This window comes from Silurus meridionalis, chromosome 14 (assembly GCF_014805685.1).
Source record: "Silurus meridionalis isolate SWU-2019-XX chromosome 14, ASM1480568v1, whole genome shotgun sequence".
NCBI classification, from domain to species: domain Eukaryota; kingdom Metazoa; phylum Chordata; class Actinopteri; order Siluriformes; family Siluridae; genus Silurus; species Silurus meridionalis.
The window spans coordinates 9,633,986-9,656,892 of NC_060897.1; the positions used below are offsets into that span (position 1 = coordinate 9,633,986).

General features: G+C 35.7%; 2 protein-coding genes across 2 annotated transcripts; both read left to right on the plus strand.

Moving 5' to 3' along the window:
- The first annotated feature begins 2,649 nt into the window (after positions 1-2,649).
- Positions 2,650-7,360, plus strand: atp5mc1 (ATP synthase membrane subunit c locus 1). Its single transcript, XM_046865988.1, has 5 exons — positions 2,650-2,794; positions 4,671-4,718; positions 6,554-6,631; positions 6,708-6,895; positions 7,046-7,360. Exons 2-5 carry the CDS (start codon positions 4,680-4,682, stop codon positions 7,158-7,160), a joined length of 420 nt encoding a protein of 139 aa, XP_046721944.1. The 5' UTR covers positions 2,650-2,794; positions 4,671-4,679; the 3' UTR covers positions 7,161-7,360.
- A 1,746-nt stretch (positions 7,361-9,106) lies between these two features.
- ube2z (ubiquitin-conjugating enzyme E2Z) lies at positions 9,107-20,675 on the plus strand. Its single transcript, XM_046865987.1, has 7 exons — positions 9,107-10,378; positions 13,747-13,819; positions 14,090-14,277; positions 14,702-14,813; positions 15,387-15,499; positions 18,382-18,472; positions 19,849-20,675. Exons 1-7 carry the CDS (start codon positions 9,987-9,989, stop codon positions 20,023-20,025), a joined length of 1,146 nt encoding a protein of 381 aa, XP_046721943.1. The 5' UTR covers positions 9,107-9,986; the 3' UTR covers positions 20,026-20,675.
- Positions 20,676-22,907: the final 2,232 nt, after the last annotated feature.

A 22,907-nucleotide genomic window follows, 5' to 3' on the forward strand; every position in this document is an offset into this window, starting at 1 on the left:
TTGTTCAAATAATTTCAAATGTCTTGAGGTTTTCTTTTATGTGACAAACTGAATAAATTTGTACGTTAGTGATTATTTCAAATATGGTTATTGCTTGTTGTATGTTGTAATTTATGACTATACTATACAATGATTATGTATATATGATATCTATGACTAATAAAATATACAAATATAAATATAAATCTTTGGAGCCTACAAGAAATAACTATACAATACTAATATGGTCATGTAGACAAGTCATGTTGGCTTTCTTCTGCCTATATATGCAGTTACATTTATTCTCTCAATACTTCCACATGCAAGCAAAAGCAGCTCAGCCCAAGCTGGACACTTCTGATAAATGGTTAACTTCTTCTACAGACTTCAAAGCGTAATCTAATCTAGTAACAATAAATCATGTTTTATTTGTCCAGCTTGAGAAACTAAAATACTATGTTGATGTTTTCTACTCATTTTGTAACATAGTCTATGACATATCCATATAACATGGGCCATGTTGACAAAATTTATATGACAGTACTAAGAAAATGTAGAATATCAATTCTTATTAAAACATGCTGAGAATTGTAAACATCATGGCTGCCACATTCTAGTTGATTCAGTTGTAATTCATTTTATTTTAAATAGTAAAACGTAAGTATGTAATTTTCAAGCTAAAATTGTAAATTGCATCTGTATTCCAATTTGTAGATGGATTTCTATGGATGGCTTTCAGTAAAAAATAAAATGCTTACTTTGGTTAGTCAACTTTCTAATAGGCATTTAACAGGGTTTACACTGAGCTATCTTGAATGGAATCTGTGGCCCTTTTAATGTTCTGTACAGCTTGGCAATAAGTGGCCATTGTGCATTCTACCTATTTGATATTGCTTGTTACAATTTGAATGTTGGCCAATGATTAACTGGGCAAGGTTAATCTTCAACGAATTTTGTCCTGGAATTGCATTGAAGTTTTGTGTATACCTGTATATGCAAATTATACTTTCATGAATAAATACTTTTATATTACAATATCTTTATTTTCTTGCTCTGATTGCACTTTGTGGTTATTAAATAATGTATCCATTAGATACAAGAAATACTACTCAATATTTACTATTAATTTGCAATGTTGCACTAGATCAAAATGTCTTTATAATTGTATATTTATTTTAGGTCAGCAACAAGAAATAATTTTTAACCTATACTTTTATAATTCAATCAAGTCTGTTTCACTCTGCATGAAAAAATGTTTCTCTGTATACACCCGGCATAAAATTATGCCATTTTAACATTACGATTGGTAAATTGAATAACACTGATTATCTCTTTATCATGGCACCTGTTAGTGGATGGATTATATTAGGCAGCAAGCGAATATTTTATCCTCAAATCTTATTAGTTATAAACATGGAAAATATTCAAGCGTGACTATTTTAAGGATTTGAACGAATTTGACAATTGTGATAACCAGATGACTGGGTCAGAGTATCTCCAAATCTGCAGCTCTTGAACAGTAGTAAACCGGAGACAATGTCATGGGCGGCCAATTCTCCGTGATGCACATGGGGAGAGAAGGCTGGCCCGTGTAGTCTGATCCAACAGACGAGCTACTTTAATTGCTGAAGAAGATAATACTGTTAATGCTTGACAGGTCAGGACTGTTCTGGCAGCAAAAAGAGGACCAACAAAATATTAGGCAGGTAGTCATAAAGTTATGCCTGGTCGGTGTCTCACCATTGATTAACTTAAGGTGTGTGTGGTTGCAGAGATATGACAAGATTTTTTAATTTTGATTTGTCTTCCTCATGGTAAAATGTGATTGTGGCAACAGTAATATTCTGATTAGAAACACATTAAATGTTTCACATTCCATTCAATTGTATAATAATAACTGGTTGTTGCTGCAGATCTTCAATCTGTTTAATATATACGCTATAGTTATTATTTTTTAGATAACCGTCATTCCAGCTTGAATAATACTCTAATCTGTGTCTGCATTTAAATATTTAAAGAAAGAAATATAGGTAGGGAGGTAGGTAAGTAGATAGATAGATAGATAGATAGATAGATAGATAGATAGATAGATAGATAGATAGATAGATAGATAGATAGATAGATAGATAGATAGATAGATAGATAGATAGATAGATAGATAATGCAAAACTGTTTTGTTGTATATGAAAAATATTTAGCTTTTTTTTATTCTTTGGTCCTGTTTTATATAGCCACAATATCTTTTTTTAACAACTAAAATATTTTACAAAAAGAATTAGACAGTGTCCTACCTGTCATTTATGAAGTAATGTTAAAATTAAATTAATAAGATTAGTTTTGTGCGTATGTCGTCCCCTGCAGCCTTATTGTGTGAACTGCATGTATTCTCTTTTTCTCTTTTTTCCAGGAGGCGGGACTTCCGGCAATATGTCCACTCTTCCTCGTAGGAAATGTTTGCTTTTTCCCGGTATTTTCACCAATTAAAATCTTCTTCTTTCGGCTTCTCCCATTAGGGGTCGCCACAGTGGATCATCCTCTTCTCACCAATTAAAATAAAGAGCTGTAAACAGATCCCGCCTTACATAATGAGTACAACCAACCAACAAACTCATGTCTGCCCGTTCGCCGGCTCTTTGGTCATTTTTATCGGCTCTTGACATGAAGCCCAGCCAATCACAAACAGAGACGGTTTCAGTCGGTCCAATGTGGGCCGAGGACGTTGTTCATAAGCTTATAAATGACAAGGTGACAGTTTTACACGGCGCCCATTGACTCTAGCTTCGAGTTTGTCTCCTGGCCTTTGTGTAATACATAGGTGAGTTGAACGGTGTTAGCTGGGTATGATCTAGTGGCTGTACATCTTTACGGTGTTTTTATTAGCACGGATATCTCCGCTAGTGCATTATATTCTGGGTCTAGCATGAACTGTTAATACCTACTCCAGCAGCCATTCAGTGGAGGCTAACCGGCTAGCTGTGAAACTAAAGTCGTTGAGTGTTGAATAATTATAAATCCCTCGTGTCGAATACACTAAGGTTTGAGAGAGTTTTCAAGTTTGTGTGTATGATTGTGTCCAAATAGCTCCTGATAGCTACTCTGACACCTGTGAGAAGTCTAAAAGTCGCAGGCTCTCGGGCCTAGTGTCGAGTCCTGCCGCTTTACAGGCAATAGACAATGAGCAAGTGAGGGTAAATATGGTAAAGGACAAACCATCATCGTCCCTTATTTCCTGGAGCACTTTCCTTTTTATTTGGTAATCTGAGTGGAAATCTAAATGTAAGTATTGATGACCTTCACTATTCGATCGGGCGTCTTGGCGAGCCTGAATAACTGGCCATCTTGAGTTGGCAAAGAGAAAACGAGATTGGCCTTGTTGATGTGTCTCAGTTTAAAATGCAGTGTTGCTGTGATGTGATATATATATATATATATATATATATATATATATATATATATATATATATATATATATATAGCACAAGGGTTTTTTTTGCTCCAATGTTGTAAACGCTTGTCTATCCTTCAGAGACACTTGAGGGTTCACCAGATCCTACTTTGACATTTTCTTCTGGAGAAAAACAAATCATTAAATAATAGCAACACCCCAGGTTGAACAGATTGATCTTTATGGTATCTGTAGTCACTTGAATTATAATAGTTGAAAATTAGTGGAGAGTTTAAAAAAAAAAATTTGAGCTCCTGTAAATAGACAAAATATTAATTTGCACACACACTACTTAAATGTGGTAATATTTCTTTATAGATTGCTTGTACTTTAGCAATAAAAGATTTCAGAGAGGGATCCTGGTAGCTCCACAACCTTTTTTTCCATCAAGGACCAGTTTCACACAATTACATTTGGGGGACATTTTTTATTTTTTTGGGTTTTTTATTTTTTTTTAATGAAATATAAAAAATGTTTTACTCATCCTGTGACCCTGTGATTTGGGACCACTGTGCTAGATAATATTTGTAGTAATGTTGCATCTCTTTTAAATACCCTTACTTTCTGATCGCCTGTGTAAATAACCGCTAACGTCTCATTGTCATTGATACCGCTTTTAATCTCTTCTTTTTGTAGCAGTGTCTCATAGTTGCCATGATTATCTTATTGATCAGACTGCTTGAATAATGTACATGTATTAACCTATGTAGCTTAATTTGTTAGCTATTTGACATTTGCTCAATATTTGAAAGTGTTAACTCTGACACTTAAGCAATTTCTGCATGCAGCTATTATTTGTCCACAAGGACCCTCATTTATCTTGGGTGATCCTGTCACAAGTGAACAGCACAACACTTGGTACAGGTCTGAACAGGGTCAAAAGTGTTCTAGATGCTCATCATTAATCTGTCACGTCCTCTTAACATTGAATCGGTCCTGATGCATTCATGATGTCAAGGTTTGAAGTCTCTAATGAAAAAAAATACCCAAGTAGTGTATGTCAATATTCATGTGCCAATAGTCATGTTACCCCAGAGAAATAAAATTACAGGTTACCCTGCATTATATGCTTTTGTGTGTATGTATGTACATACAAAAATAAAATAAGAGCATATAGTAATCATGAATTATTTTGGGTGCAGAATAATTACATAAGCCAGACATTTATGCAAGTTGTACACGGAGTGTCATGAAGTAGATCAGTTTATTACACTAATCATTTTAATGATTTTTTTTTTCTCTTCAGTCTTCAGACATGTACGCCTGCGCCAAGTTTGTCACGCTGCCTTCTGTGGTATGTATTCAGTCATTTTTAATACTCTCAAACATGTCTGGATAATGTGATTGGGCCCAGTCTGTTTTAAGCTTTTTGGTTTTTACCACATGAAAATGTGCAAGTAATTTTTTTTTTTTTTAAAGAAATGGTAGGGGTGTGCGATATTAGAAACAAAAATATTTTGTGGAATTTTGCCAATCATACGATAATGCATTATTGTAAAAATGTTTGTAAATTTCTTATTGTATGATGATAAAAATAAAATTCGATAATAAAATTCGTTGTCAATGAATGCCATTATCGATTATTTGGGCTGCTCAAGTTACGGGTTAGCATTACGGCAAGATAAAACAGCCACATGCGAATTGGCGTAGAGTACAGGCCATCCGGCAGCACGAAAAAGTGTTGCGTTCCAAGTCATCCAAGGCTTGGGAGCATTTTATATTAAACGCAACAAAGAACACTGTAATCTGCAAGTTATGCAAAGCTGAACTTGTGTGGCATGAATGTACCACAGTGGTGCATGAGCACATGAAAAGAAAACCGGTGTCACGGATGAAGGCAAAACAGGCATGTTGAGCAAAAACTGTATCCTTATGTGCAAATAGTATAGTTAAAGTGCTTATCCATTTATTTTAATTATTGCACAAAATTACCTATAATTAACTATATATTTTAGATGCTTATCTTCACAACTGAACAAATTGTTGTTTTTTTTAAACAAAAATTCAGTTATATATATATTTTTTGATTCGCAATTCATTACAAATAAAAAAATACAAATGTTGATTTACACAAAGTGCTTCACCTTGTACACATTTGAATGCTTTTTTTGTGTTTCATTGACTTTTTTTTATATATATATGTATATATATAATGTATAACACTACCCAGCATGAGTAAAGTTGTTCAAGGAGAAATTCCCCATGCACTCCTCAACAAAGACGCTATAAACTTTATTAATTGTCAAAATGAATGAAATTCCAATATGTGCCATTTGCATTTTTTAAAGTACACTTTTATACGTAAATACCCAGAATTAGGGTTTTACATAGTTATAATAAGCAAAACACCTAATTAAACAAATGTTAATTTCTATAACCATAATCGAAAAAATTATTCAGATTAGTTGATTATCAAAATAATTCAGTTGTGGCTCCAACTAGCTCCCTTTTACGATGTCATTATTATACAGATTGAGACAATATATTGAAGGACTCATTTATTATTTAAAAATGAAGCATTCAAATAAAACAACAAAAAATCACTGCTCTATTAAGTGAACTTGACAGGATTCGTGGGCTTTTTCGGGTAATGTCCCCTGTGTGTGTTCCGTTTTTTTGCTACGGCCAATGCTGATTGCTTCCGCTGAGACTGGTACACAGCACTCAGTGAATTCTTGAACTCTTCATGCAGAGTTTTGTTTGATTACTGAAAATGAGTGAAATCCTGTAATTTAGTTTTGCGTATCATTAAACAATTACGATATATCGTGCACCCTTACATATAAGCTTCATTTTTGGCTTAAATGATTGGAGAAACTTTGCACGCATCAGAATATAGCTTATAAATAATGCTGTTGAGCCCATTTACAAAAACCAAATGCACACGGATGAGTTCACAAGCTGTTAAAGCTGAAAGAAAGAAGCCTTTGCTGATACCTACCCAAGTTTTCGAGGGGTTTAATTTGGTGGCAAATAATGAAGAATTTTTTTTTTTTTATTTATTTATTTATATTTTTTTTTACACCTTGTGCTTTAGTAGTGCAAATAATTTGAGGCTTGTTCAGATGGAATGGCCCTATTAAATCTACTGTGATCTCTTATGTCATTTTGCATTTTTTTTTTCCTCAGCTTCGTGGAGGCTCCAGAGTATTGGCCCGACCTGTCTGTGTGTCGGTCTTCAACACACCTGAAGCCCGAACTAAGCAGGTAGTTTTCCAGATGTTTGGGGTACAAAAGCAATTCAAGCATGGTTAATAAGATACTAATGTAGCTCATTTCTTAGGAAGCACTCGTGCCTGTGAATCAGGCATCTTTTGTAAACGTGAGCCGGAGCTTTCAGACCAGTGCTATTTCCAGGGACATTGATACTGCGGCCAAGTTCATTGGTGCTGGTGCTGCTACAGTGGGAGTCGCTGGTTCAGGAGCTGGAATTGGGACAGTGTTTGGTAGCCTGATTATTGGCTATGCCAGGTATGTTGTGAGATTTTGCTAGTCCTCTAGGAATAGCAAATTGTAATAGAAATTGATTTTTTTCTGTTTTAGTAACTTTGGTTTACATTTAATTGAGCAGGTCTCCTCATAACCTTACTAACCGTCTGCTTTCTTTTGCTGTGTTGACAGAAATCCATCTCTGAAACAACAGCTTTTCTCCTATGCCATCTTGGGTTTTGCCCTCTCTGAGGCCATGGGGCTTTTCTGTCTGATGGTGGCGTTCCTTATCCTGTTTGCCATGTAATTTAGACCTCTGTCTGCTTGGTCTTTGCCATGACCTTCCATCCAGGGATCAGAATCTGAAGCACGGTTCACAAGGACATGCCATTCCAACAAACTACTAGAAATATCTTGTCTGTTTCTCCCCTTCTTTCCTCCATGAGGTTTTTATGTAATTTCTCACTACAGTTTGAGACTGTCTGTCTTAATAAATGGGTGGGATAACTTTTGTCTTTTTACTTTCTCTTTATCATAAGTTAAAGTTCCCATATGCAGATCATATCTATTCATTTATAGGGCAAATGGCATCTGTTAAACATTTGCAGTTTTAGTCAGTGTGGAAAATGCAATGATCATAACCAAATAACAGCAGCTTGCTTTTAAAAAATTACTGGCCATATTTTAACCATGATCACTGGCTATCATTAATTAAATGGGTGGCTATGAATTATTGGTGAAATTATGGCTTTTAGATAAGTGTAATTATTCAGTGAATAAAGAAAATCAGTTTTTCTGTAAGAGAGAGAGATGGATACATTTTTTTTGGGGGGGGGTAGGTATTAAATGGCAGAAGTTAAACAAATCAAACTTGTTGGGTAATGGCATATATGGATTGGTATGGTAATAATTTGGGGGGGGGGGGTATTTTTATTTAAAGATCATATTGAGCTGTATATTTTGTCAGACATGCCTTGAAGTCAGGACTATTTTAGTAAACCACTATGAGAACATTCCATCATATGAGCTGTTCTTTAGTGAATGGTCCTGTTTTTCCACACTCAGCTGTGTTAATGAGGCCTCACTGCACTGCTACTTGTTGAGGTTGTGAATATAATCAGTTTTTCTGGTAATCTGCATAATGAAGACTAGACAAAAACTTAAATTATTTGCCATGTTGCTTCAACAGATATTTGAATTGAGTTTATGAAAGACAATTCTAAAATCCACTGTCCATTATTACTCATGATCCAGTAAAAACAGGATGAGACACATAACCAATATCTCAAATGCTTAGGGAAGGTTGAGTTATTTTGCATGTTATATTACAGTGCCACATGGTCTGATTTAAGCAGAGACAGAAATCCATTCACCATCGTGTGCTGGTATCAATCAAGGAATGTGACTCGAGTCTTGGAGTGTCCCAAATACTGCTTTAGCCAAACTAATCATACATTATGACTTGCTGATTGAGGACTGGATAGTCGAATGTGCCATTTGGGTCTTTTGACGCCTTATAGGCTTATTGTAATCGGCAATCATTCCAATTTACATTTAACAAACCAATGAAGAGTGATAAAGATTCAATTCAACTTTGTCATTGTGCAAGGTGCATGTACAGAGCCATGAAATGCAGTTAGCATCTAACCAGAAGTGCATAAGTGGCGTATTTACAATAAATAACAGTAGATGTGATTTATGTATGGAAAAGTGCAGTAGGTAATAATATATGGTGTATATATAGTAATATATAATACAGTGTGCAAAGATTATGCATATACAGACGTCAGAATATACTCAAATGACATCATAGTTATGTACATGTATGTATGATACAGTATAAATATGGTTGGAATGTACAGTAGTGCAAATGTGAGTCAAGGATGGAGCGGGAAAAAAAAGGTGTTTTGGATTAGCAGTGCAAAATACACAAAGTGAAAATGCTGTATTGAATCAGCTGTTCAGTGCAGTAACACACACAGGAAAGAAGCTATTGTTCAGTCTGTTTGTGCGGCACTGAGGCACCTGTAGCGTCTGCGTCATAGTACTTAGTACAAGGAATCATATACTACTGCACTGTTTAATATTACACAAAGGAACGCTTTCACAGGTATGCTCATTTCTACACGTTATAATTAGTATAAGAAATCCGAAAATGTGAATGTATTTTCCAGTGCACTAGGTGGCAGTAGTGCATCTTAAGTCTGCCTACTGGAAAAATGAAGGCGAAAGGAGGCCTGGCTTGTTGGCTTTGCCAAAATGGCGCTATAGTCGACTATCGACTTAAAAATTATATCTACTCGCAGCTTCATATTTATATACAGCATAAAATAAATACAGCAAGATGCCTTTATATATGTAATTCATATGCATGTATTAGTTACTTATATGTAATAATTGTGTTATCTATTTAATTACATAGCACATTTGCGATTTCAAAAAGAAATTTGATATCAAATTCCTTTCAGATACGGATATTTTGCTTGATTGTTTAACTTCCTTTTTATTTTACTGTCCTTTTTGAAGAATTTTTACACGGAACTACTTGTTGGTAAAAAAATTGAAACTTGAAAAAGGAAAATTTTTATTTTGAATTTTGTTCCGAGGATTTATTCTGTTCGGGCATTCCTAATGCCGTCCTGCGCTTTAATTAAGTGCCCTAGATAAAGTGTGAATTATTTGCCGTGATCAAGGCTCTGTAGTACACTAGACACTGTAGAACGGTAGGTGTCGTCATAGTTAATGTTAGTTCTCCTTGCTAGAAGGAAGTAAACGACAACCGCTCCGATAAGACTAACCAGAGGCTAGCACAGTGTGACGCTGAAGCGTTTATTTGGAAAGGTGTGGTGACTTCAACACCCAATATGTTGGTCGTGGGTTTTAAATGAATTGCTGCCCATCTTAAAGTGAGTAAATTATTATTAATTATAACGAGAAGTGATCACAGACAGGGCAATGCTTGAGGTCTTAAACGATACGAAACTCGGGATTATGTGGTAGAAATGGTTTCTTTTGGTGCCGCTGTAGAGTAGCGCCAGGTTCCTGAGTAAAGGGAAATCAGAAACTATCGGAGGAAAATAACTGACAGCTGAAGATCACAAAGCCATCGCCAGGAGAAACGATAAACGGTACCATGGCGGACGACGCTGGTAAAGAAGCCGTGGCGTCCAGTCACGGGAACGGAGCTCCGTTGTTAGCGAGTTTAGGTCACTTTTTGCCGGCCTCCCCTCCTCCCGCGTTGGCTGCCGAGACCGGCCTGGCCGCGACGTCCCCGGGTGTAGCGCACCACCTCACTACGGACATGGAAAGCCATGAGAGCGGCGTCGTGAACACGAGCGGCACGGCGCTAGCAGCTGTGCCGCCATCACTTCCACCAAGCATCGGCCTGGGACTGACCGGAGCTCCAGCGAGTCTAGCTGGAGCGGGGCTTCTGTCGCAGATTCACGCCACGTCCTGGGACCCCACACTGAGCACCGACTGGGACAACGAGAAAGCGTCGCAGCAGTGCATCCTGCGGATAAAGAGGTAGACCCACATTAGCAAGCTAACTTTTGCTAGCCATCCTGGGATGCTTGTTCTATAGTTTAGGCTTGTCGTTGACTAATAAATGCAACCCCATTTATTTTGTTTAAAACACAAAGCCTAGCCAATATTTGTATTTACTATTAGCATTATTTCTACAATATATATAAAATATAAAGACTCCAAAGTTCTGGTTTTCTGATGACAGGTGAGTGTAAATGTGAGATGGAGGGAATGACTTCGTCAGATTTACACGCACCACTCATTATGACCACTTGCTTTTACCTTTTAACACGGTTAAAACGGTTTTATTAAAAAAATAGCTTTTAAAAAAGATTTCTTACAAAATAATTTGATAAATATTAAACGAACGATTTTCTTTCTTTCTTTTTTTTTTTACATTGACAACTGGACAGAGAGCATGAGGGTCATGTGTCCTGTTTTCTGACAAAAAGCTGAACTTCCGGGCTGTCTAATGTAGAAATGGTTAAGACGTGCATTTGTATTATCCAAATTATCAATCATATCGGTATACGATACACTTTAGTCAACTGTCCCGGTTTATCTGAATAATACTTTATCTTAAACAGACTAAAAGTACATTTGCCAGCAGTTTATATAAATACGTTTTTGTCATAGCTAACTGTTCGAGTCACGTAGTGAGACTGGGAGTCGATACAGAGAAGAGTCGATTCCACATGATGAATCGATTCAGCAGGCTGGTATTGTTTTACATAGGATAGTTAAATGAATAAAAAATAAGTAAAATAATAAGTTAAATTAATAAAAAAAAAATGTAGCAATGTGCTTGTCAGTGGTGGGTCATGCATTTGACACCTAGGCCTTCAGTGGTGTCCTATCTGATTCAATCCACCTCTTTCTAATTATTTATTTAATACAATTTAATTAATTAATACAATTATTATGATGCCATAGGCTATAGAAACCATCAGTATGTTATAGAAATGCAGTATAACAGAGCATTACACACAAACTGGTATCACATGCAGTGAGAATAAATGTAATTACTAAAACAAAAAAAAAAGCAATTACTCAATTCAACAAGTCTGCTTTTATTGCAGCCACAGTTGCACCACCTGCATACACCAGCTTTAGCAGAAACATCAATATTAGCCTCATAAAATGACAACGGGTTTTCCATGCATTTTTCCTGGGGGTTTATAATAAAGGCAAATTAAGGCTTGCTGGCCTGGACAGCCTGCCCTTGGGCTATAAAAATAAATAAAAGAAAATAATAATGTAATAAATGAGGATAAAGATATTTCCTGTACGATTTGTACAGGGAATTCAAAAGTGAGGCAGTGAAATTTATATTTTCCAAATAAGTTCAAAGATGCAGAGGCACAATATGCAATGTTGGAATCAATTTGAAATTGAGCCCCATAATTTTAAATTGCAATTAGAATATGATCCAGTTACATTTAGTTTATGTGGTGCAAAATTCGTGTTCAGATTTCACAACCCTTATGAAGATCATGGTCCTGCCATTTTGCAACCTCAGCATATCCAGTTTAGCCCTGAAAGGTTACTGTCTGTGCATTGTGTTTCTCACCCTTTCTCCCTACAGGTTTTGCTGTGTTTTTATTTTGTTTTATTTAAAAAAAAAAAAAAATGTTTTGTGAGATTCTCTAAAGAAAAAACTACCTACTTTCTCTACTTGCTTAGTGTTTGGGTTGAAAGGTAAAATATGGGCAATTACAAATCTAAATATAATTTCTACCCTAAAATATGTAAATATGTGATTTTTGATCTCACAACCCAAATGTATCTAAGCATGATGTTTTTCATTATTAACTGATATTACAATTTTTAAAAGTAGCAAGTGGTCTTACTGAAGCTAAAATGCAATGTAGAAAAAAAATCCACATCCATAGTAGTAATTTTAATTGCATTATAAGAACTTAGGTTGGTTTTAGCATCCACCAAATGGAATAAATGTTAGTGGTGTAATGAGTGAATCATCATCAATGCTAAGGATGTAACACTACATTTGGTTAAATACGCAATACTGGTTTTACAATGCAATTTTAATTTGATTCTCTGAATTTGATTCTTTAAATGTTTATTGATTAAAAATTGGATCAATGTTGATTAAATTAAATGCATCAACAATTGCTAAAAAAAAAATATATATATATAAAAAAAAAAGTGTCTAATATTTAAAAGGAAATAGTTTAACAACAAATACATGTAGAAATTTGAATACAAAAAAAGTGATGGAATTAAGAAAGTTTGTGATCTGTAGAAAATATTTAGATAACATAACGAGCTTCCTATAATCACCTGCGAATTCCACAGCTAAAATGCCTGTGGTACATGACCTCTCTCTTGGGCAAAGAGCTTTCTTACCTGTTATAACATGGTTGTGTAATTGTATAACATATAACATATGTTAGTCATTGTGACCTGGAGCTGGTGGTCAGCATGCTCTCTGTATATTTGAGCTCTTCAATTTCAATTGCAGTTCAAATTTGCATTACATGCATAATTAAGATAATTGAACACAGTGTCAAACATTGTTACACTCCTAATGAATATAAATGCAATATGAAAATACTAGAACCTGGGTGTATTTCTTCAGCTTTATTTGAAGCTTTGGTGAAGATTATGCACGTTGCATAAGATTTTAATTTTATCAAAGATAAGCCATTTGTGTATTGCTAAGAAAGGAATTGGGTTCCAAAAGAGAGATTCACTTGATGCTGAATTCAGGCTGAAGTACATTGAATGTGAGGCTGCAGCCAACAAATCTGTCTGCAGACTTGGCAAGATTCCTTAGACTTGTAGTAGAGTGGGCTGGGTGATGTACAGTTTTGCCAGTTGGCAATGAAGAGAACATTTTAAAGACTGCTGTGATTTCCAAATGGAAATCATGTAAACTACTATCTTTGTAAGGAGTCACTTAAAATAAGTGGGGTGCTGTTTATCTGTTTATTAGAAAGGTTGTGGGGTTTTTATTTTTTTTTTTTTTTTTTTGCTTTTTAGTTATTGGATTATTGTTAGAATTTATGTTCTCAATGTGCATGTGGGTTACCTTCCACCACCTAATGACATGCTGGTAGATGGACTGGCTACAATATAAATTGCCCCCACATTCAATATACTCGGGATATGCTCTGGATTAATCGTGACCCTGAGCTGGATAAAGCAGTTACTGTAGATGAGTGAATAAATTAATGAATTAATGAATTAATTAATGGTTTATCACTACTATCATGTCACCAAAACAATGCCTGACTATTAGAATAACAGCAGTAAAGAGAATGGACTATGCTCCTTTTATTCTAGGGTAGTTATCTTCATATTTGCTTTCCTTTATTTCAGTGTTGTTTTTTCTTATCACCACACAGAGACATTATGTCCATCTATAAGGAACCTCCACCTGGCATGTTTGTGGTTCCTGATCCTCATGATATGACCAAGGTGAGCCTGAAATAATCAATGATCATTAAGTAACTGAGGTTTCTTGAAATATTAATTGAATTACTGATTTTGAATGTTTCAACTATTGAAATGTTTTAACAAGGGCATCATGAATTCCCATGTTGATCTATATTAGTATATCAATATCAAGCATATGTTAAGAAAGTCATTCCTTAAGTACATTTATGGAACATGAGCTGACTGGGAATTATGAGCCCCATTAGTTTTTTTTTTTTTTTTTTGCTGCACTGACTTTCTTGTCTTCTACAGATTCATGCACTAATCACAGGTCCTTTTGATACACCATATGAGGGCGGTTTCTTCCTCTTTCTGTTCCGTTGCCCCCCTGACTACCCTATTCACCCTCCACGTGTCAAACTTATCACCACTGGGCACAACACGGTGCGTTTCAACCCCAACTTTTATCGCAACGGCAAAGTTTGCCTTAGCATTCTCGGGTAAGTGTTTACTCTCTACCACATAGCACAATATTCAGGCGTGTAATAGTATAACACTGTAGTAAAGTCACCTTTTGTAATGTTAACAAGTGATTTCTTTAGTGATGTGTAACAACATAATAGGAAAAAGCTATAATTTTAACAAAAATGTCATGTAAAATGCATTCAACATTTTCAAATATATCAGGGGGGAAAAAGTGTTTTTTTACTAGTGCTACAAATTTTGATTAAGGAACTTCTAAATTGTTATATTGAGGGGGAAAAACATACCAAAGAACTTGTTGCACCTGTAAGGCAACAAAACCTGCTGTAAAGCATAATTTATTTTACAAACTAACATTTAATTGAAAAAGGCCTGTTTTGCCAAAATTAGGCTGTTTAATATTTCAACATAACTATTCTCTGCTATGCATTTTATACACAGCACATGGACTGGGCCAGCATGGAGCCCTGCTCAGAGCATCTCTTCAGTTCTCATCTCTATCCAGTCTCTGATGACTGAGAACCCTTACCACAATGAGCCAGGCTTTGAACAGGTATTTGTGTTACCCACACATTACTCACGGGTCTATATTGCCCCGACTAATTTAATCTATCGTTACTATTTCTATATTTTTGCGCTTTCACTCTAAATAAAAATAGTTAATAACAAGCCTAAACTTGGAGAAAGGAGAAAAACCCCAAAATGTGAATTGCATAGGTACTCCTGGGAGCATGACTGAGAAACACTATTCTAATGCAGTTACCAAGTTCTGGCCCATAAAATTCAGATCCATTCCTATCTACAGAGAATCAGATTGAATCACACAGTACAGAGCATGAGGACATAATATTGTAGAAATGTGTTTTCTTCATCTTATGTCCTCTCATATAATGTTTGTCAAAAAACTACTTTTTTAGATCATATCCTGTTATCCTTTATCTCGAATTGGTCAATTACCATTACCATTGCTTGTCACATGACAACTCCTTGGGTTTCCCAGACACGCCGTCTTTGGGATTCAAACTCACCATCTCCCAACAATAGGGTGACTGAGTTTTGTATTCCAAGTGGGAGCCCTTTTTGGACTGATTGATTTTGCTGATTAATGGTTTCTGGATTTTTTTAGGAGAGGCACCCAGGAGATAGCAAGAACTACAATGAGTGCATCCGCCATGAGACAATGCGTGTGGCTGTTTGCGATATGTTGGAAGGGAAGGTGCCATGTCCAGAGGCCTTGGGGTTAGTAACAGTGCAAAATAAGATCACTCTAATCTCATCATAACCTTGTGTGTGTGTGTGTGTGTGTGTGTGTGTGTGTGCAATACTTTGTTGAATCACCTTTAGCTACAATTACAGCCTTGAGTCTTTAGGGTATGACACAACAAGCTTTGCACACCTGGATTGGGGGATTTTCAGCCATTCTTGATGTCAAATTCTCTCAAGCTGTGTCAGGTTGAGTGGGGACTGTTGGTGGACATCCAATTTTAGGTTTCTCCAGAGATGTTCAATGGTTCAAGTAAGGGGTCTGGCTGGGCCACTCCAGGACATTCACAGAGTTGTCCCTTAGTCACTCCTGTGTTGTCTTGGCAGTGTGCTTAGGGTTGTTGTCATGATGGAAGCTGGATCTACGGCCCTAAATGCTGAGGAACTGGTTTGTATCGAGGGGTACCTCTGTACTTTGTTCTATTCAGCTTTCTCTCAACCCTGACCAGTTGCCAAGTCCCTGCTGCAGAAAAGCACCACCATCATGCTTTACTTTTGGGATGGTTTTGGGCAAGTGATCAGCAGTACATGATTTCCTCTAGACATAACCTTTAGAATTGATGCCACAGTTTAATCTTGGATTCATTAGAGAATTGTATTTCACACAGCCTGCGAGTCCTTCAGGTCCTGCTTGTGCCACACTTTTTCTATTTAAGAGGCCACTGTGCTCTCGGGAATCATCAGAGGAGCAGCGCTTTTTTTGTAGCCTTCCCCAGATCTGTACCTTGCAACACTTTTGTCTCTGAGCTCTGCAGGCAGTTCTTTTGACATCATGGCTTGGTTTTTGCAGAATAGAAGAAAAAATACAAATCAAATTAATATTTGGTGTGACCACTATTTGCAAGCAAAACTGCATGAACACTTCTTGTTTTTTGCGGTACACATGCACACAGTTCTTGAAGGAACCTGGCAGGTAGGTTGTTCCAAACATCCTGAAGAACTAACCACAGAACTTGTGTGGATGTAGGCTGCGTCTAATTCCTCTGTCAATTCATGAAATCCCAGACAGACTAGATGTTGATGAGATTAAAACTATGGAGGCAAAAACTATTTCTTCCAGGGCTGATATTCCTCTCTATGCTAAGGGTAGTTCTTAATGACATTAGCTGTATGTTTGGGGTTGTTGATCTGTTGCAGAATAAATTTGGGGCCCATCGGACACCTCCTTGATAGTATCGCATGATGGATACATTGCCTGTATTTCTCAGCGTTGAGGACACCATAAATTCTGACCATATCTCCACTCCACCCCTTAGAGAACAATTTGCCTCCTGTTACAGCCAAGTTTTTTCAGATTTTCATTTTCATTTTTTGCATACCAGTTCCTATGCATGATAGTTTCACTTAGCCTTGTTTCTATTTTGGAGGAATGGCTTTTTTTTTATATAGCTTAAGGACTACTTCTGGCCAAACTTCTCCAGACAGTAAATGGGTATACCTGAGTCTCACTCTGTTTTCCACCAGTTCTTTGCTGATGACACAGCTAGACATTTTATGATGTCGAAGGGAAGTAAGCATGTGCCTTTTGTCTGCTGCTTTGTTTAAGCCCCCTTGGTTGACCATTGCCCGTTTCTTTGTACTTTAAAAAAAAAAAAATTGCTTAAATACCCCAGTCTGCTTTAAAATCTTTAAAGACCTTGCTGATGTAGTGTAGGTAACTTGGGTCTTGTTGCTGTGCTCAGTCTTTTCCTGATTTAATAACCTGTGACATGAAACATTCTTCTACACCCTCACCTTAGTAGCAGAGTTTCCCTACACAGTTTGTTTGTTAATAACTGTTTCAACCTTCATATGGAACATGTATTTAATATCAGAACATGTGACTGACAATTGCTTATTCTTAGCCAGATGTATCCTATTGAATTAAATATTTAAACAATAACTATCTATGAACATTTACTGTTGTTTTTAGCCTTCAGTTTAATCTATTAAGCCTGCTTTTATTAAAAATAGTAACGTGTAAACTGTAGACACTGTGCATGAAAATACCAAAAGATCAGTTATAGGAATTCTCAAATAAGCTACTCTCACTTCAACAATCATGCCATAGTTAAAATCATGAAGATTTTGGAACAGGTTACAAAACACTGGAACAGGTGGTCTTTGTAGTTATTACCAGGTAGTATACTTTGCTTGCAGTAACTGCATCAAGCTAGCAAGATATTGTCTTTGCAGAACTGTAAACTTTTTCTTCTGCAAAGCTATTATAGCAGTTTCATACAGTCATTGTTTGGGATAAGGTTTGCTGACTGACTTGATTGGCAAGTCAAACAAGGCACTGAAAACATCTAATGTAAATATCACAAAACAAAGCTGAAATTCAGATCTCTCGTTTCAAATTTTTCTTTTGAAATCAAATAAAGAATTGGCTTTGCTATTCACTACTTAAACATACACACTCTTCATGCTCTTCTGGCTGAATAGCAAATCCCTACAGCCATACTCCAAATTTTAGCGAAAGCCTTCTCAGAATAACAGGAAATGTTGAGTTGAGCAAAGGGAAACAAATTCTGGAACAGGGTGTTCATAAAGTGTTATTAGTCAGTTGGCTATAAATTTTTGGCAATATTGGAGATGGTATTTAAATAATTGTTTTGCATATACTAATTTATTTTGTATATAACTTTTTAATTAAGTACATTGCTGTAAGTAAAACTGCTCATCAAGGAATTAGGCCCGGTCACTTGTAAGCAACTCGTATATTGATACGTTAATTTATGTTGCTGTCCGTAAGCATATTAAGAGAAACTGTAATAATGCAAACACATGTTTAGAATACCAATATCTGTCTTTTTGTTGGCTAGACAAGTGACGTTTTCTTTTACAAAATGTAACTTATTCTCTTTTCTATTCTTCAGGGCGGTGATGGAAAAGTCTTTCTTGGAGTACTATGACTTCTATGAAAGTGTGTGCAAAGAACGTCTTCACCTACAAGGGCAGAATATGCAGGTATCGGTATTTAAGTGAATGCAATAACTGCTGAAAATCAGACAATTTAATAACTAATTTTGGTTAAATATTAGCTAAACAAATAATCTTCCAGCATCGTTTTTGGCCCAATACTTGGAGGCATCTTGCATTAATCATTTCCTTGATGTGCAGCATTATCTTCATTGTGCAGCGATTCTCATGTCTATTGCTACTTGTATTAGTTCAGCTATGCTTTGCCCTTAGATTTAGGTTAAAAATAATGGGGAAGCCCCATCACACCAACCAGTAATTTATTATTTTAATATGTCATCATGCAACATTCATTTAATTCCTTCTCTCCTACACAGATTTTCCATCATGAAAAACGGTTTATTTATTGAGGAGGTACATTGCATACTTTGTAGTTATATTTTAAATTGTGGAAATTCTATTGCACACGATAAAAACTTACATTATACTAAAATCACAACCCATTCGAAAATGTATTTCCTCTGTAGCCACTCGCTTTTATATAAGACAGAAAGCAACTAGTCATGTTACAGTTAAATATCTCCTATAACTATTTCCTCCTAGAATTGTTTCATAGAACTTGTTTTATACCTCACCATAGCAACAATTACATTTCAAATAAAATAGTTTCATTTTCGGATTACGTGCAACAGCTACGAAACAAGTTACATTGTAAGTTGTTGCACTAAAGTATTTAACATTTTGACATTTTAAAAACTTGAACAAAAATCATTTCAAATGTTTTTTGGGTCTCCACCATTATATTTTACAATCTACAAGAAAATAGAGCTATATGAGATTAAAAAAAAACTTTTTTCTTTTGACCCAATAATTTTAAAAAGTCAGTCAATAAAAAATGGAGTGATCTCTTGAAGGCAGTTTGTGACTCTGTGAGACTTAAACTCGGACAAAATTGATGAATCGACCCATCAGTCAATAGGAAAATAGGAAAATTCACCTATTACAGTAGCACAAGAGTTATATTTATACTGAATATATTTTTTGTATAATTAGAAATTAGGCAAAATGAAAGTGTGTGAGAGAGAGAATGTATATGAGATGTAAGTGTGTGATTTTAGTGCAGTGGTGCGGTAGATGTTGCTGATACAACAGCAGACTTGAGGGGAGTTAAAAATGGCTGTGCATGGTGACATTAGCAAAATGTAAAAAAAACGAAAAATGTATGAAAAAGTGAAACTGCAATTGAATATGAATAATTGATTCATAGTTCAGTATTTCAGAATGTATCAAATATTTGATAAACACTGTCCGGGCATACACTTCAATCATTTCTTATTTGCGGCCATTAAAGAAACATCAGCACTGTTTCCTTTTGTCTTAAAGGAATACACTTTTTTTTTTTTTCTTGCTTTTGATTTTCCCAGGATCCTTTTGGTGAGAAGAGAGGCCGTTTTGACTACCAGGGTCTGTTGGCACGTCTCAGTGCCACACAGAGGCGTTTGCGGGAAAAAAGCCCTCCTGAGGACAATGATGGGGACTCCGATTCGGACACCAGCTCATCTGGGACAGACCCAGACAGCCAAGGCAGCTCCCAGCCATAGAGTACTCCATATAGGCAAAGTGAAAGTATGAGAAAGCAGTTGTCTTTCCTGCACCCCTGGACGCTTTTTAACAAGCAAACCGCACAGAGCATTGGGAGAAGTTGTGGAGTCTGCAGATTAACACAGGATTAGTCTATCTCCTGTTTTTCTTTTGATTGGTTTGTTTGTCCTCTCTTTCTCTCCTAGCCAGTGGTTGCCTCTTTGCTGAGGAAGAAATGTGATGTCAATTGTGGGAAGGGGGTCTGAAGACGAATGCAAGTGTGTGTGATTCGATACGTGTCAGCAGTTTGGCTCTCAGACATGCACAGACACACACACAAATACAGTCTGCTTATTGGAGAACATAATTACACATACACACCCCCTCCCTTCATCTAGAGGTTATCCACACACTCCAGTCTCCTTGACTTTAATTTCTGTTCATTAATGTGTTCATGGTAAGCTAAGCATTTATTCATCGAATCATTAAAAAAAAATATTTTCAACATTATGAATGGAGTCATAATTTTGACATGAATTCATAATGAAATGCTTTACTTGTTCTAAGAAAAAGAAATGCTGATGCAACTATAAAACAATTGTAAATACTTAAATATTGTGCATAGAAAATCTTTATTTTACTGTTGTGTTATTAAAAGCTATTCAAAACACCTTGGTATGTTGGTATATTTTGGTCAGTAAAACAGATTAGCTATTGAATTGGATTGTCTTCAGTGGGGAGAGTTGTCATTTTTGTATTTTGTTTGTACAGTCAAAGAAGCTTATTCATGTTGTTTAGCCTTATTAAACGTGTTGGTTTGAATAAGAGCACATGGGCTCTTCTTCCTTTGTTAAAAAAAATAAATCATGTTTCTGAGGGGGGTGGTTTTTGTCATGCACTGAACATTTACTGAACTTCTCGAAGGTTCCTCTAATGCAGGGGTGTCCAATCTTTTCCACAAAGTTCCATTGTGGAAGCAGGTTTTTTATTCCAATCAAAAGCCACACCTGATAGTCATTAAAAAAAATTATTAAAACTTAAAAGGTAGAATTTGGTGAGGACTTGCTTGGCTGGAATAAAAACCTGCACCCACACAGGTCTTTTTTTGGAAAAGATTGGACAACCCTGTTCTAAAGGATAATCATGACACTACTTGCCTCTAGTTATTACAGAAATCTAAAGATCTTTGTGCTTAACAATGTAATTTTTTTATTAAGACCAAAGACCATCCATCAGCTTGAAGCTTTTGTTTTAAAAATGGGTTTTGATCAAATGGCTTTTATTAAGCGTGAAGAAAGTCGGCTAAGGAAATGTTTAATATTAAATTTGCCCAGCAGATGGTGCTATTGTACAACATATGTTTGAATGTCGACTGGTTATTTTTATTAAGGACACCCTATTAATACTTTATAAATCCTATTGAATCTCAATTCTTTCTTTCATGGAGTCCACCTGCATGGTTTTTTAATGTTCAATTGATAGCCAGGTTGGCATAAATTATATTAAGGGGGCTCCAGTGTGTACCAGGAAAACATTCATAAACCATTACATCTCTCCTATTAGAATTGTTGACACAAGGTGGTTTGGGTCTTTACATTCATGGATTGACTTGATTTTAAAGTGTGCATGCAACAGAAATCAACATTCATCAGACCAGGTGATGTCCAGTACAGTTTGGGAGAGCACGTGTCCACTTTAAAACCTCTGATTCCTGTTCCTGGCAGACAGCAATGTTTTGTCCATCCAACTCTACTTTGATGTGTTGTATTTCTCTGATCACTACAGTTGTAAATAGAGGTTGAGTTATTATAGACGACTTCTCAGCTCAAATTAATCAAACAGACCATTTTCATTGGTTCCCTCTTAACAACAAGGTGTTTGTAGAACTGTTCTTCACTGGATGCTTATTTCTTTTTTTACTTTTTTTTATTTTTTTTGCACACACACATGAATATTATAGAATACATACATGGAAACCGAAATAATGTTCAAATTTAGATATAAGAAAAGAAAAGGCCAATGACAAGTGAATGTGATGAAGTTATGTAATTATTGTGTTTATGCTCCATTTAAGCCTTCATTGTGTCATTTAACGATTAGAGTCTCAATACCTGAACTTGCTCTAATGATAGTAACAACTGATAACAATCAAAGTTGTAAAGATGATTTAGAACTAATTGAACATGACTGTAGGGTTCCCCCTCTCTTAATGTGTTCTTTTACTTGATACTCTGCATTTATAACCCTAAAATACCAGTATATTCAGTTAGCAATTATTTCAACCAATTTCATAAGATCTAATAGTATTGTTAAATTAGATTCGCTAACAGAAGTTTCATAAATAAGTTTTTTTATATCCATGACAAGTAAATATAACCAAACACATAAATGGTTGCTCTTTTCAAACAAAGAGATTACAAACAAACGCACAACATTGGAAAGTATGCCCAACAATGAAGTCATAAATAAGTGTAACTAAACATATACAATCAAATAAGTAATAGCAACTCTGTCTTTATCAAATCTGTTAAAACAAAAGGACAAAAGTCGATCTTAGGTCATATTTAGGGATTTTTACTTTTTCTAAATATAAATTAGACAAAGGCAGATTCTCACAATATATTCATGTCTTTAGATAATTTAATATAATGTTTAACTTCACTTTTTAATAGCACCTAGACTTGTATATAATCCTGTGACTTTCGGGAGAACTCCCTTACAGAAACTAATCTCATAATGCAGAGTTTGTGAAGAGTAGTGTTTACTGCAAAACACAAGGGTCTTCTTCAAACACAGATTAGAAAAACTACAAACAGCCATTTGTGAACCATCGTTCAATATATCAAGCATTTAATTGAACATTTCAAATCACCTTGCTTTTCAAATGAAAGAAGAAAAATTA

Coding starts and splice junctions, on each gene's coding strand:
- atp5mc1 (XM_046865988.1), top strand. CDS start 4,680: ATGTACGCCTGCGCCAAGTTTGTCACGCTGCCTTCTGTG. Junction 6,632..6,707: donor CTGAAGCCCGAACTAAGCAG/GTAGTTTTCCAG, acceptor CTCATTTCTTAG/GAAGCACTCGTGCCTGTGAA. Junction 6,896..7,045: donor CTGATTATTGGCTATGCCAG/GTATGTTGTGAG, acceptor CTGTGTTGACAG/AAATCCATCTCTGAAACAAC.
- ube2z (XM_046865987.1), top strand. CDS start 9,987: ATGGCGGACGACGCTGGTAAAGAAGCCGTGGCGTCCAGTCACGGGAAC. Junction 10,379..13,746: donor TGCATCCTGCGGATAAAGAG/GTAGACCCACAT, acceptor ATCACCACACAG/AGACATTATGTCCATCTATA. Junction 15,500..18,381: donor CCATGTCCAGAGGCCTTGGG/GTTAGTAACAGT, acceptor TCTATTCTTCAG/GGCGGTGATGGAAAAGTCTT.